This window comes from Nyctereutes procyonoides, unplaced genomic scaffold (genome assembly GCF_905146905.1).
Source record: "Nyctereutes procyonoides isolate TBG_1078 unplaced genomic scaffold, NYPRO_anot_genome, whole genome shotgun sequence".
In the NCBI taxonomy this organism is placed as follows: Eukaryota; Metazoa; Chordata; class Mammalia; order Carnivora; family Canidae; genus Nyctereutes; species Nyctereutes procyonoides.
Genome location: NW_026575140.1, coordinates 79395861 through 79411857, shown reverse-complemented (window position 1 = coordinate 79411857; position 15997 = coordinate 79395861). Strand labels below are relative to the sequence as shown.

Genomic DNA, 15997 nt, shown 5'->3' with positions numbered 1-15997 from the left:
TCTACGAGAGACACACTCTAGTTTTAATGACATAAATAGCTTGGAAGTAAAAGGATAGTATACATGGGAGAGCTGTATTGGCTCTACAAATATCAGATGAAATCCATTTCAGAACCAGGAATAAAAAGGGCATTGATTAGCAACAAAGAGGTCAATTCTCCAACAAGATATAAAAACATAAATGTGTATGCACCTGACAGTATCAAAATATAAAACTAGTAGATATAAAAAAGAGAAATATACAAATCCACAGTAATAATTGGAGATGTCAATTACATTCAGTAATTGATAGGAGAGTAGACAGGAAATCAGTAAAGACAAAAAAGTTGAAAATGGTAACTAATCAACCTGACCTAGTGGACAGTAATAGAACAATTCATGTAATTTCATACACTTACTTTTCAGAAGCACATAGACTATTTACCAAGATGGAATGTACTCAGAGCCATGAAAGTAAACTTCATAAATTTAAAATGAATCAAATTATAAAAATGTATTATCAGAACATAAACATTAAAATAGAGGAATTAAAGGATATCCGGAGAATCCTCAAATATTTGGGAACTGAACAATTCATTTTTACATAGTGCCTGGGAAAAGAGAATCACAGGGACATTAGACAGAAAATATTTTAAATTTAATGACAATGAAATTTGATGGGATACAAATTTTATGGGATATAGTGAAGAAAGAGCTTAGAAACTTAGAACATTAAATGTCTATCACATCAAGAAAGAAGAAAGTTCTCAAATCAATAATCTAAGCTACCACTATAAAACTCAAAAAGAGAGAGACCAGAGGCTCCCAGGTGGCTGAGTTGTTTAAGTGTCCTACTCTTGATCTCAGCTCAGGTCTTGATCTCAGGGTGGTGAGTTCAAGCTCTGAGCTGGACTCCATGCTGGGCACGGAGCCTACTTACAAAGAGAAAGAAAGGAAGAAAGAGAAAAAGAGAGAGAGAAAGAGAGAGAGAGAGAGAGAGGAGAGAGAGACCAAATGAAAGCCAAAGTAAACAGAGGGAAGGAAATAGTAAGGAAAAGAAGAGAATCGAGGAAATTTAGATGAGAAAAACAGTAATTAAAAAAAAAGAACTAAAAGTGAGTTATCTTTTAAAATTAATAAAACTGATAAAAACTCTAGACATAATGATCAAGAAATAAAGAGAGAAAACACAAATTTTAAATCAGGAAAAAGGGAATAGCAGTACACACATTACAAATGTTAAAAGGATAATAGAGGAACACTATGAACAACTGATAGGCCAAGGATTGTGGAGACTTGCTCCACTCTTTTGTCTTCCTCCTGGAAGATAAACCTCAGGATTTGTGCCATTTCTCAACCTTGCAGAGCCACATCAGCTAATGCTCGTACCGTAAAAAAATGAGGGTTGTGGGAAGAGAAACTTTTGAACATGATAGGTAAGTTTATTACCTTGATTGTGGTGATGGTTTCATATCATTCTTCCTATTCTTCATCTTTAACAAGTGGAAGGAGGAAACTTCTTAAATTTGAAATTTGAATAAATAATATTTGAGACACATTTACATTAAAAATTATTTATTGTTTTTTTGAAATTCCAATGTAACCGGGCTTTCTCTACTTTTACTTCTAAATCTGGCAACCCAGACTGGTCTGGAACTCCTAAGATCATGTGTCCTTGCACTAACACTCAGTGGGACTAAATAGGTTCTCTTTTATTAATTTTGTTTAGGTCAAAGATACAAGGTGATAAATTAAGTCCCTTTAAACTCCAAGTTTCCATTTAATAACAAAAAGTGTATTGTTGATACATGCTAGAACATAGATATACCTTGAAAACATTATGCTGAGTGAAAGACACAAACGTGGTGATCTGAAGGGGCTCCTGCACCCCAGGGTTTATAGCAGCAATGTCCACAGTAGCCAAACTATGGAAAGAGCCCACATGTTCATCAACAGATGAATGGATAAAGAAGATGTGATATCTGTATATAATCTCAGCCATCAAAAATAGTGGAATCTTGCCATTTGCAAAGACATGGATAGAACTAGAGGATATTATGCTAAGCGAAATAGGTCAATCAGAAAAAGACCATTATCATAGGATCTCGCCCATATGTGGAATTTAAGAAACAAAACAGAGGAGCATAGGAGAAGAGAGGGAAAAATAAAACAAGATAAAGTCAGACAGGGAAACAAATCATAAGAGACTCTTAATCATAGAAATCAAACTGAGGATCGCTGGAGGGAAGGGGGTGCGAGATAGGGTAACTGGGTGATGGACTTTAAGGAGGGCACATTATGGAATGAGCACTGGGTGTTATTCACAACTGATGAATCACTAAACTCTACCTCTGAAACTAATAATATGTTAATTAATTGAATTTAAATTTTAAAAAAGATAAGAAAAAAGAAAGAAAGAGAGAGAGAAAGAAAAAGAAAGAAAGAAAGAAAGAAAGAAGAAAGAAAGAAAGAAAGAAAGAAAGAAAGAAAGAAAGAGAAAGAGAGAAAATATTATGCTAAGTGTAAGGAGCCAGATACAAAAGACCATATGTAGCATGATTCAATTTACATAAAATACCCAGAACAGTCAACACCATAGAGACAGAAGGTACATTAATGGTTGCCAGGGGCTGGGAAAGAGGTCATGGGGAGTATTTTGGAGTGGAAAAAAAATGATCTGAAAATAGAGTGGTGATGGGTACACAAATTTGTGACTGTACTAAATGTCACTGAACTGTTTGATTTAAAATGCTAAATATGTGTATTTGTCCAAAATAGAAACGCAATATAGTTAAGGTCCATGTAAGCTAAGTTTATTGGCAGAGATTGGTCTTTGAGCATTCTCCCTACTACTGCTAAGTTGGTAAGATTCAGCTACACAAATGATGTTAATTGTCGGCGAGTTGGGCATACATAATTCAATTTAAAAAATGTTTAAAAGGCATCAACTCTGTTTAATATTAAGCATCCATTTCTTAAAACAGACAAGATCATTAGAATTTTTACTCTAAAGTTAGATAGTAATTTTTATGAGGAATAACACTGGATGGCTGAAAGGGGATCTCATTTTTATTTTCTTACTTCTGCCGGCTTTCCATGTTATATTATAAAGGCCATTTAGCCTCCCCAGATCTTCTAATTCCTTAGAGAAATATACAGGGGCTGTTTTATATGATAGTCAAGCTCCATGCACCTCCAGTTTTCTAAGAGGATATGAGAAATCATTTATTTTCATGCAGATGGCATATTTTCCACTGATTTTTATAGGATTTTATGATATTTTATTAAAGTGGATATTTCATAGATATATTATTAAAAACATTGTTCTCTTTCCCACAGTTCTGCTGTGGTATAGTGAGTTTGCCTGTGTGAGTATGTATGTTTGAGTTTGTGTGTGGTTTTGCCATTATTGTTCAAACCTTGAACAATAGTTCAAGGGGTAGTTATAGGGGTAGAACACTTTAAGAAAAGACCCCTTAAAGTCTTTTTAATCACTAAACACACAATATATGCCTGAATTATATATTTCAGAGGACTGAGGATGAGCTGAGCTATGTCCGCACAACATATACTGATACAACCAGCAAATATAAGATGAATGTTTTGCCCAGTTGATAAATGTAGTGCTCTGTATCCTCTTCCAAGTTGATTCTGAGGCTCATATATAGTTCACCCTGGCTCTGTTGCTCAGATTAACTTCCTCTTTATTAATTTTATTTTCTTTATGTACTGGGCACACGCTGCTCTGAACAAAAAGAATGCCTAACAAAAATGTGTTTAGCAGATTTCACTGATGCTCTTTGGTGGTGAAATTACAACTCAGAACATGCGGCCATTTGGAGCCCTGGCATCAAATAATTCCTTTTCGCCGTTGCATTTTGTCAAAGTCAATAAAAGCTGGTTGAAATTTATGTAAGGCATTTTTATTACTAACACCTATGAGAGGTAAATGCCACAAGATTTCACCTTTCCTTTTTAATGCGGCAATTAGAAGGAATCAATTTCCCCTTGGGGGTGCTAGGGAAATTAATGTGAATAGTCTATGTGTTTATTTGTAAGGACTGAGTTAAATGTGAGTGTGTGTGTGTGTGTGTGTGTGTGTGTGTGTTATACTGATGCTCAGTTTTGCCTTAGAATACTACCAGAGAGAAGTCAACAGTGCATCATTTTAACAAAAATCCCCAAATTGCCTCACCCAATCCCCAGGGTGATCAATCCACTTTGTGCCATTACAAAACTCTGTATGACATATGAATAAAGACCTCTGAAATTAGTTAACCAAAAAGTTAGTTTTTCAGAGATTACCTAATTTAGGGAGTTCTTATAGGATGATATTTTGGTAACAAATTTATGTTAAATTTACTTTTCGTGTAAAGGTTTGCATGGTTGTAATTTTAAGAAACAAGGAACTTTTTCTTGGTCTTATTGACACGGCATTAATCTGTATGGTATTGATTGTTCATGTGTCATTTTGAAATGAACCTAGAAAGCATACTTTGTTAACTTTAGATATCACATGTCGTATGTGGTTGCTATCATAACAGTGTAGAGACTATGCTTTTTGAAATAAGACCAATTTGGGGGTAAAAGTATCAGCTTTACTATTAAGCAGAAGTATAACTTGGAGTGCATCCCTGAATTTATCAACCTCTGCTTTCAGATCTGTAAAATGAGAGCCATCCCTACTTCATGAAAATACAGGATTAAACAAGTGATAAATGTGAAGAGTTTAATGCAGAGCTTTACACAGTGAAATGATCTATAAGGATTAGCTATCATCTCATTATAGCAAAATTATATCATATATAATATGATATATCATATCATATATCATATCATCATTATAGCAAAATTTTACTTCTTTTTTCATATCTCAAGCTCTCCCTTAATGATAGATCTTTAGTTTATTTGCTTCAAAATACAGCAAAAATTTATTTTTTTAAAAGATTTTACTTGTTTATTTGACAAAGAGAGAGCACAAGAAGGAGGAATGACAGAGGGAGAGGGACAAGCAGACTCCTCGCTGAGAAGGTTGTTCCACACAGGGCTTGATCCCAGGAACCCCAGATCATGACCTGAGCCAAATGCAGAGGCTTAGCCCGCTGAGGCACTCAGGTGCCCAAAATACAGGTAAAATGGGGATCCCTGGGTGGCTCAGCAGTTTAACGTTTGCCTTTGGCTCAGGGCGTGGTCCTGGAGTCCTGGAATCGAGTTCCGCATGGGGCTTCCTGCATGGAGCCTGCTTCTCCGTCTGCCTGTGTCTCTGCCTCTCTCTTTCTGTGTGTCTCTCATGTACAAATAAATACATCTTAAAAAATACAGGTAAATTTAAACAAGTGTGTCAGCTGACTTCTGTTATTAAATTTGTCTTCAATTTAATATAGCATATTATATTTTTTCTTTCGCTAAATTACTTTGACAGAGTCCTGATTCCTCACAGTAATTACAACATCATGGTCACTTCTACTTTCCTAAGATCTTTATGCCCTTATTTTACTATAGGAAATTGGGGACTGGATCCTACATGTTCCCTTCTCTTTCTTCTTCCTTTATTAATGAAGCTTCATACTAAAACTCTCTCTCCTTATAACTGGCACATTTTGACTAAATTCAAATACATGTTGATGTTGACATAAACTAATCCCAACATCATTTTTTTGTGTGTGGAATCATGTTTAAATTTTTAGCACTTTAGTAGTTTAGATGAAGAGTATCATATGTGGAAAAATAAATAGGATTATAATAAGAAACAGAACTTTGCTCATTTTTTATACTTACATATAACAGGTATAAAACAATGTTTATATACATCTGTTAAAATATACTATTACAATAAATCCTATTAACATTTATGGTGCCTACATTCTGCAAAGCATTATGTTGAGCACTTAACACAAAAAATTCCACCTGTTAGTATGCAAGTAGAAATCTCATACATTGCCATTGGGGTTATAAAATGGCATAGCCACTTTGGAAAATAATTAGACTGCCTCTTGTAAAGTGAAATACATATTTACATAAGATACAACAATGCCACTCTTTGTATTTACCCAAGAAAAATGAAAGATGTGTCTAGACAAAGACGTATGTGAATGTTCATGGCAGGTTTATTCAAAACAGTAAAAAACTGGAAACAACTGAAATAATAGTGATCAACAAATAAATAAATTGTATTTTATCCATGAGATGGCATATTTCTGAACAATTAACATGGAGGGACTTCAAATATAGACCAAAACATAAATGAATGTCAACATCATTGTACTAAGTGAAAGAATCCAGACATCAAGGAGTTTACATTATAGATCTCATTCATATAAAATCTTAGAAAAGGCAAAACAAATATATAGTGACATAAGGCAGATTCATTGCTGCCTGGGCTGGGGGTGTTTGAGGATTGGCTGCAAAGGGACATGTGCAAATTTTTGCCTTTAATACTGGTAGGTAGATCCTTAAACCTTCACAGTTCTCTTATAGTTAATGGTGTTCTACTTTTCATAAAATATAAAAATATTAGTACTTTATACTGTACACTGTATAATATATACTATGATATATATAAAGTCCATATAATATTTCATAATATATCCCCCTAAAAACCACAATTGCACTTTATGGTATAGTTGTTATGTCTGTGGAAAAGCTGAAACCTTGTTAAATTTTTCTTTCTTTCTTTCTTTCTTTCTTCTTTCTTTCTTTCTTTCTTTCTTTCTTTCTTTCTTCTCTTTCTCTTTCTTCTTTCTTCTTTCTTCTTTTTTTCTTTCTCTTTCTTTTGGTGGCTTCTTGGTAGATTCTATAGGATCTTCCACATAAATGATCATCAAATCTGGAAATACAGACCATTATGCCTTCATTCCTAATATGGATGACTTTCATTCTTTTTTCTTGAATTTTTGCTCTGGCTGGAACCTTCAGCCCAATATTGAGAAGTAGTGAGAGCAAGCACCCTTCTTTGTTCTTGATATTAGGTGTAAAACATATATTAATCAAGAGAAATCACACAATGATTTAAACAGGAAGAGTTTAATATAAATATTTTTTCATTAGGGATTAAAGTAACAAGAATTCGGCTCTTGAGAGCTTTGGAGAATTCTAAAAAAATATAAGAGTAGTAGACATGAGCAAAACTCTGTCTGGGGTGACCTAGAACATGAAAGACAGAGTCCTTCCCTTCCCTGGCTGAGACCTAGAAATCCATGGTGACGTCATTGCCTTGACTTATATATGATGGAGAAATGACCAAAGGGCCTCCAGCTGCTGGAAACTTACTCTCCAAGATGCCAAGTATCGGGAAGTACTGAGGCTCAGAACTCACTAGATCCTGAGAAAGCTGCTCATTTCTGGACACTGGTGAAATAAGGTGCTGGAGAGGCCATCCTATGTAGGAGTCTAGTGCAATTTCATGACCATCTTGGGCTGGGGTGGTTCTGGGCTGGCTGCATGAGTTAAAGACTGAGAATCCAGCCTGCTAGGTGGTCTACCATGCGGGACCCCCAGGAAATATGCACGTGCCCCCAGCTAAGAAGAAGGTGTGGGAAACAGTGATCTGGTTTTGGGTTGCAGGTTCTTTCTATCTGAAACTCCGGCAATGCCACACTGTCTCAGTTAAGTGTTGGAGAAAATGAGTGGTAGCCAAATTCTGAAGAAGTTCCACCCTTGTACTGGAGAAACCACAAGAAGCCAAGCAATGGAAGAACTAATTTTTATTTTCATTGTTTTTCTGTATATTTCACTAATTTCTGCTTTTCTCTATTAATTTCTTCTGCATATGTTTAATATGCTCTTCTCTTGGCAATTAAGGTAACTTCTTTGATACGTTTCTTTTCTAATATGATTTTAGTGCTATAATTTCATTGTAAGTACTGCATTAGCTATATCCCATACAATTTGATTTTATTTTATCTAGCTCAAAATACTTTCTATTTCCTCTTTCAATTTCTTTTTTAAGCCATTCCAAATATTCAGTTATTTTCTGGATTAATTTTTGTTGAGTTCTTGGTTCTTTTGACTTATAATTGCCATCTTACTTTGAAAAAAATTTGGTCATTATTCCTTTGAATATTTTTTTCTCTTCTCTCCCTCTCCTCTTTCCTTTGGGGACTCCAATTATACTTATATTAGTAGGCTGCTTAAAATTGTCCCATGCCTCACTGATGCTCTGCCCATATTGTTTTTCAATAGTTCTCTCTGTATTTCATTTAGGTTATTTCCATTGCTATGACAGAACTTACAAATTTTCTGCAGTGCCTAACTTGTTACTGCTCTAATCCAGTGAATTTTTCATCTTAGACATTATATTTTAATCTTTAGAATTTTGATTTAGGTGATTTTTTATCCATATTTTTCATAATGCCTATGATTTTCTTTACCTTTTCAAAATATGGAATATAATTAAAAGTTACTGTTTTAATGTCTTTGTCTACTAATTTTACTTTTCTGGTTCTTTGAATATTGACTTATTAAATCATAATTATGTGCCAGCCCTGTGGCTCAGCAGTTTAGTGCTGCCTTTGGTCCAGGGCATGATCCTGGAGAGCCAAGATCATGTGGGGCTCCCTGCATGGAGCCTGCTTCTCCCTCTGCCTGTGTCTCTGCCTATGTCTCTCTTTCTCTTTCTATGAATAAATACATAAAATCTTTAAAAAATAAATAAATCTAATTATGGGCCTTGTGTTTCTATTTCTCTATATGTCTGGAAAATTTTTTAAATTTTTATTTTTATTTTTATTCCAGTATAGTTAACATACAGTGTCATATTACTTTCAGGTGTATAATATAATGATTCAACAATTCTATACATTACTCAGTATTCATCATGATAAGTGTTATATATATGGAAATTTTTGATTCTATAATGCACTTAAGTTATTTGGAAAAGTTTGATTCTTTCAAGGTTTGCTTTTAAGCTTTTTTTAATAGATTCTGATTAACTTTATTTTTGCTGGTAGTTTTGTTTCACTACTGAGACAAAATCTTCATAAATAGTTTACTCAATGCCCCGTATAACACAAAGGTTTTCCACATTTGAGAGTGGAAATATCAAACTATTCTTAGCTCTAGTGCCTTCCAGGGAGTGCTGTATTTTATTTCTTTAGAGAGACAGTTCTTGTTCTGACAGGCAGTTATGTTAATTCTGGATCAGCTTAATCAATCAAGGTCTTGTTTTCAGGTTTCTTTATTCTGTGCCTAAATTAGCTTTACTTTAGGGCCAATTAAGCCCCCACACACCTAACCTGTGACCTTTTTAGATCTCTACTAAATGTTTTGTATCTTCTTAGGAAGGTAGGAACTTGAATGATTTTTAGCTCTAAGCAAGTTCTTGAGATATTTTTATTTACAGCCCCTACTTGTAATAATTGTTTCAGAACTTTTCTTTGCCTGGCCTTGTGGGATTTCACCCTATGCATTCACAAATTAGTATTTAGCCACACACGCAAGGGGATCCCATGCTGGGGCACCTGGGTGGTTCAGTCAGTTGAATGTCTGACTTGGGCTCAGGTCATGATCTCAGAGTCCTGGGATCAAGCCCCCATGTAGATCCATCCACATGGGGGCTGCTTCTCCCTTCCCCTCTGCCCCCTCAACCCTACATGTGCTCTCTCTCTCTCTCTCTCAAATGAATAAATAAAATCTTTTTTTTTGCATATTTTTTATTGGAGTTCTATTTGCCAACATATAGTATAACACCCAGTGCTCATCCCATCAAGTGCCCCCCTCAGTGTCCGTCACCCAGTCACCTTGTCCCCCCCGCCCACCTCCCCTTCCACTACCTCTTGTTCATTTCCCAGAGTTAGGAGTCTCTCATGTGCTGTCACCCTCACTGATATTTCCCACTCATTTTCTCTCCTTTCCCCTATAATCCCTTTTACTATTTTTTATATTCCCCAAATGAATGAGACCATATAATGTTTGTCCTTCTCCAATTGACTTACTTCAGTTAGCATAATACCCCCCAGTTCCATCCACATTGAAGCAAATGGTGGGTATTTATTGTTTCTAAAGAGGATCCCTTATTGATTTCTGTGAGTAGCTGCCTCCACTCTAATGCTCTGCCTCACAAGTTCTTTCCACTTTAACAACTGGAACTCTGACTTCTGCCCATCAATTCAGCAAGACTTAACATCCTTCTGTGCCAACGTCTAGGAATTGTCTCAAAGCAGGAGGCCAGAACGAGTGTAAGTCTCATCTCATTGTTTTTTCTTCTCTCAGGCATCACAGTCCTATGCCTTTTAGTATATTAAAAGTGTTTATATATACATATTATTTCCATTTTCTGTAGCTTACAGAGTGAGCAAGTTTTAGGAGTTTTGTAGCAATTATTCCTTTTACTTTTGATCCCTGTGTAACATCATTGACATTATGGTTATTCAAATGTCATATGATGTCTTTGATGTATTGTTTTTAATCATTTCTCCTGTTGCATTCTTTTTTGAGAGAGAAAGATAGAGAGAGAGTGAGAGAGAGAGTGACCTGCACACATGAGCAGGGAGGGGCAGCAGGAGAGGGAGAGTCCTCATCAGGTTGCACATCCAGTGCAGAGCCTGTTGCAAAGCTCTGCCTCTACCCTGGGATCATGACCTGAGCTGAAATCAGTTGGAAGCTTAACCCACTGAGCCACCCAGGAACCTCATCTGTTGCATTCTAATTTTACCTATCAGATTTTGAAAAATGACTTTTCCTCTTTATTAACAAACATTTGTCCTCCTTTAACCTTAAAAAAAAAACAGCAAAAAATGAAGGTGATGATTTTCTTCTCTCAGCTTATTTAAGACATAGTACAGTATAAAAGAGAGTTTACAGTGTACTCAACATTATTTTTAGACACACCTTTGTTTGACAAGTTTTTACACTTCCTAATTTTGACCACTGATGAATTTTTAAAATTAATTTTCCTAAAGGTTGGTGTCCTTATCTCTTATATTTGAATAGCAATAATTTTAACTTCATGGAGTATTTATGAAATCAAATCAGCAAAACCAAGTAGAGTGTTTGAAATATTGGCTAGCATACTAGTAAGTACTTTAAAAAGTTACTTTTTAAAATTTTGTTTAAGATTTATTTATTTATTTATTTATTTATTTATTTATTTATTTATGATAGACATAGAGAGAGAGAGGGGGAGAGAGAGAGGCAGAGACACAGGAGGAGGGAGAAGCAGGCTCCATGCCGGGAGCCTGATGTTGGACTTGATCCCAGGTTTCCAGGATCGCACCCTGGGCCAAAGGCAGGCGCTAAACCACTGAGCCAACCCAGGGATCCCCTAAAAAGTTACTTTTTAAAAAATTATCTAATTATGAAATTATATATACCTCCATGTATGGCTTCACTAAGACTTTGATGTAAAGATAAAGTAATCCTGTACTTTTATTTTGATATTTATATTATCTATTTATTTTGCAAACTCTTGGGAAGATTGACCTCATGGAATTACAGAAATAAAAAGTTACGGACAAAATTTACGTAATTCTTTCTGGCTTCAACTTGATTTCATTTATGTATAGCCTTTTAGATATAATCAGAGAAGTTCTTGGCACATAGTCAGAAATTAAACAATAGGACCTGTCTTTCCCTTTTCAGTATATTGGTTCTAACACTAATAGTCATACCATTGTTCTATTTCACACGTGACTTCTAGAGTTTTATATGCCTCATTTAACCAGCTGTGCTAAATTCCTTGTTGCTATCAGAATAAGAGCTACAACTAAGTAGAAGACAGTAAAAGGCTAAGAGTAATCTATTGTTTCGGAGTAGGCATTTTGGGTAATCTTTCAGAAATTCATGTTTTTTAAGACATTCCATGTAAAAGGAACTACTTTAGGTTCTAGAGGTACAGCAACAAACAGGATAAGAAAAATTCCTACGTTCATGATTTTTTTTAGTTAGGGAGACAAACAATAAATAGAAATATATGTGTGATGAAGTAGGTGAACGTTTTAACAGTGTAGTTGCAGAAGTCCTCTCTGTAGTAGTGGCATTTGAGCATCAAGGACTTTGTGAAGTGAGGGAATAAGCTATAGAAATAGCAAGAAAAATAGAAGAAAATACATATAATTAAGGTTTTGGAGTACCTACAGATGAGTACTTTGCTTTTGTGCCATTCAATCTGTACAATGGCACTTGCAAGAAAAGTATTAACTACCTTTATGTTCCAGAGGAAGTAAACAAAAGCTCCCTACTAGTAAAGGACAGTGAACACAATTTAGATGGATCTTTCCTCCTCCTCCTTACTAAGTGCCCTGCTTTCTTTCTTCTAAGTGGTAATTTAAAGTTTTCTTGAAGATTTCCTTACCCTCAAACAACTCATTTTCCTTTGCACCAAAAGTTAAGTAACTAGGAGAAGAAAGGAGTAGATTAAAAGGGTCTCGGTCTCCTCAGTAGGTCAAGATGAGTTCATTTACCACACTTCATCGAGTGATGCTCTATTGCTGACTACACAACTGCACTGCTTTTGGCCCAATGGAGGGCTCTATAAATGTGTATCTTTTGAACAAATAGAAAATATGACAATTGCCATGTTTCCTCTATTTGATGAAAGCTCTTTAAAAGACAAGAGCTATCATTGAAGCTTCATCCCAAGGGCCTGAAGATTGATCTGCTCTCAATACCTTGGAGATATTTAAGAGGTACAAGATAAGTGACAGATACTGCTTCATCGACCACTACCACAACTCATCTGGGATTCAGAACTTCATCTGTTCAGCAGTCAGTTTGGTACTGTCAATCCCCAACTGAATCTTTGTCCTTAGACAAATTAGAAAAATGTTCTTCCTTTCAAGAACATTCATCCATCTCATCCATTCACCTCTCATCACCCTCCCATGAGGCCCCAAACACAATGTAATGGCTGATTAAGTCTAGCAGATTCCCTGACTGAACTCTGATCCTGGAAAGAAGCAAGAGGAGAGAAGACTTGTCTTTGCCCCTGCTCCCTTCCCTCCCATCACCCCCTTTCTCAGCCCATCACCCCCTTCCTTCCTATCACCCTCTTCCATTGCCATTACCCCTTTTTTCTTCCCATCTCTACCTCTCTTTTCTTCCACCACATCCCTTTGCACCTCCCCTTCTCTTCCCATAACCTCCTTCTCATTTTCTTTCTTTTCTTCAAATTATTGTTTGGATTGGAAAGGCACATTTCTTATGTTAAGCTCATTAGGCAAAGGAACAAAGCAATGTTAGGGGAAAACATTCAAGTCACAGCCTTTCAGTAAGCAGGGAATCCAAAACCATAGAGCAGTAGTGGCTTGGACTTTGCATTGATCATTGGCTGTGCTGTGGATTTCAAAGATAAACTCAGATACTGAAAAACAACCGAATTAGTCACCCTTTCACAGACTGCCTGTTTAGTCTCTCTACATTCTCTTTTATCTACTGCCTCAGTTCCTCATAGGCTGTTTCTAGGTCCAAGACTAACAGACGGGCTTCATGGGGTGACCTCTGATTCACCCATAAACCTGCTTCAGGTCTCATCCAGAAGCTCTTTTCCTTGACACAGCTTCTTTACTTCTGATAATCACAGAATGCCACCTAGGCCCATGCAGTTGAAGCGCACATTTTTTTTTTAACAATCCCTAGACCATCAAATGGTCGCTTATGGAGCACCTGCGTGGCCCAGTGGTTCAGCATCTGCCTTTGGCTTTCTCCATCTGCCTGTGTCTCTGCCTCTCTTTCTGTGTCTCTCATGAATAAATAAATGAAATCTTAAAACAAATGGTGGCTTATCTGATCCAGGTGTTTGAGAGTATAATTAAATAATCATGCCAGCCAAAATGAAGAAGTGCTAGAGTAAGGGAAAAGGCACAAGAAGCAGAAGATGTGGGAGGAGAAAAACAGGAGAAGAAAACAGAGTGAAGATCAGAGGACTAGGCATTCTTGCCAACTGGGAAGAGATAATTCATCCTAGGCAAGATAATTTATTAGTTTTGTGACCTTGAACAATTCACTTTATGGCTTCAAACCTTAGCTTCTGTATCCGCAAAAGGGGCCTTGATAATAACTGTGCTCTATATCACACAAAAGGAAATACCTTTTGTAAACAATGTGATGCTAGTAAAGTGTAGCTACCAATCTCCATCACTTCTCAGGAAAGAAGGCTACTTGCTGTAGCACTTTCCTCAGAGAATATTTTACTTCTTTGTTTCTTAGGCTGTAGATCAACGGATTCAGCATAGGAGTGACCAAGTTATTCAGGACCTGAACAGTTGCATTGAGCCAGGGATTGGGGGTGGGCTGCAGGTAGATGAGGACCACTGGCATAAAGGAGAGGAGGATGGCAGTGAGGTGGGCACTGCAGGTGGAGAAGGCACGGCGTCTGCCTTCAGGAGATCGGATCTGCAGGATGGAACACACAATGCAGCTGTAGGAGGTGAGGATGAGAAGGAAGCAACTGAGGGGCATGAGGCCCACGCTGATGAAGCCCACCATCTCCAGGGCTGAGGTATCAGCACAAGCCAGCTTCAGCATCACCGGGATATCACAGAAGTAATAGTCCACATCATTGGCACCACAGTAGGGCAACTGGAAGGTGAGAGTGGTTAGAAAGGTGGCCTGAATGCAGCCAAAAAAGGAGGTCCCCATGGCCAGGATGGCACACACTCTGTGGCTCATGATCACCGTGTAGCGTAGAGGGTAACATATGGCGACAAAGCGGTCATAGGCCATCACTGTGTACAGGAAGCACTCGGTACAGCCCAGGAAATGGTAGAAGAAGAGCTGGGACACGCAGCCTGCATAGGAGATGACCCGGCTGTTCCCTGAGAGGTAGAAGAGCATCTTGGGGGAACTCACGGAAGGGAAAAATATGTCACACACAGACAGTTGACACAGGAAGAAGTACATAGGAGTGTGAAGCCGAGTGGAGGAGATAATCGCCAGTAGGATGAGCAGGTTCCCCATAAGAGTGAAGATATAGAAGCTCAAAAACAGGACAAAGAGCATGGTCTCCAGACCCTCGGTGTGTGGGATGCCCAGCAGGATAAACTTGGTCACCACTGAGGCATTCCTCATCTTTGTCAGATGTTGGACTTCACAAAAGAATGGAAGTATCCAAAGTGTGACTGCTGATGTAAAACTAAGAAGCTCTTTGATGAATGGGTAGGTCTCATGTTTTAACAGTCAACAATCTACTTTATGCAAGGACATTTCTACATAAAAAGATAGACAATAACAATTCTTGACTGTATTCTGAAAAACTTTGGTTTTGGCCAAAGTAGATTAAGTTCACTGTATCAATTTTTCTCACAGATTACAGTTAAAAACTCTGGAGGTGCACCTGGTTGGCTCAGTCAGAAGACCACGCCATTCTTGATCTCAGGATTGTGAGTTCAAGCCCCATGCTGGGTGTAGAGATTATATAAATAAACAAAACTTTTTAAAAAAACTCTAGATAAAGTACAAAATGTGTTTACCTAAAAACCCTGGAAAGTAAATAGAAGGAAGTAGATTGTGAAAAGGAGACAAAATCTGGAGAAGCCCACACTGATGTGTTTCTACTTTTTCCTCTTTTCTCCTGTGCTTTTGAGCTGGGAAAGGGTGACAATTATGGATTTGTGTGATGACTGCCCCAAATGAGGAAATTCCAATAGATAACCCATCTTTTTGACTGGAGAACCCAATAGAAGGTGTTCACAGGTTCAAAGAGTGTGAGGTTAATACCTGGGTTTTTTCCCTCTCTTTCTTCTTTTCTTCCAGCTTAACCCCAAGGCAATTCTGGAAATTACATGGCAGCAGTATGAGCAATAAAAATTTGGAGACAAATTCCAATTTCTGGAGAGAAGATTCTCACATGAAAAGAGAAAGGGATAGAATACTTGTGTAGGAACAGACTTACCAGGATATATATTTATGATGTATTTCAAAGTGTTTGTTATATTTTAATAAAGTTATTAACTTAAGGAAAGGAAGAGAGAAAAAATAACCCAAACCAACATGTAATTACAATGCTAGATGCAGAGAAAAATGAAGACTCCAAAGAGTCCGTGATATCCTGAAAAAAAATAAAAAGTCATCTGTGTTTGCTAGC

The 15997-nt window shown here is 36.9% G+C and overlaps 1 protein-coding gene across 1 annotated transcript; it reads right to left on the bottom strand.

The window, feature by feature from the left end:
* Window positions 1-14049: 14049 nt before the first annotated feature.
* On the bottom strand, window positions 14050-14982 carry LOC129497170 (olfactory receptor 149-like). Its single transcript, XM_055305826.1, has one exon. The coding sequence runs from the start codon at window positions 14980-14982 to the stop codon at window positions 14050-14052; it is 933 nt and encodes a 310-aa protein (XP_055161801.1).
* Between the last annotated feature and the right edge of the window lie 1015 nt (window positions 14983-15997).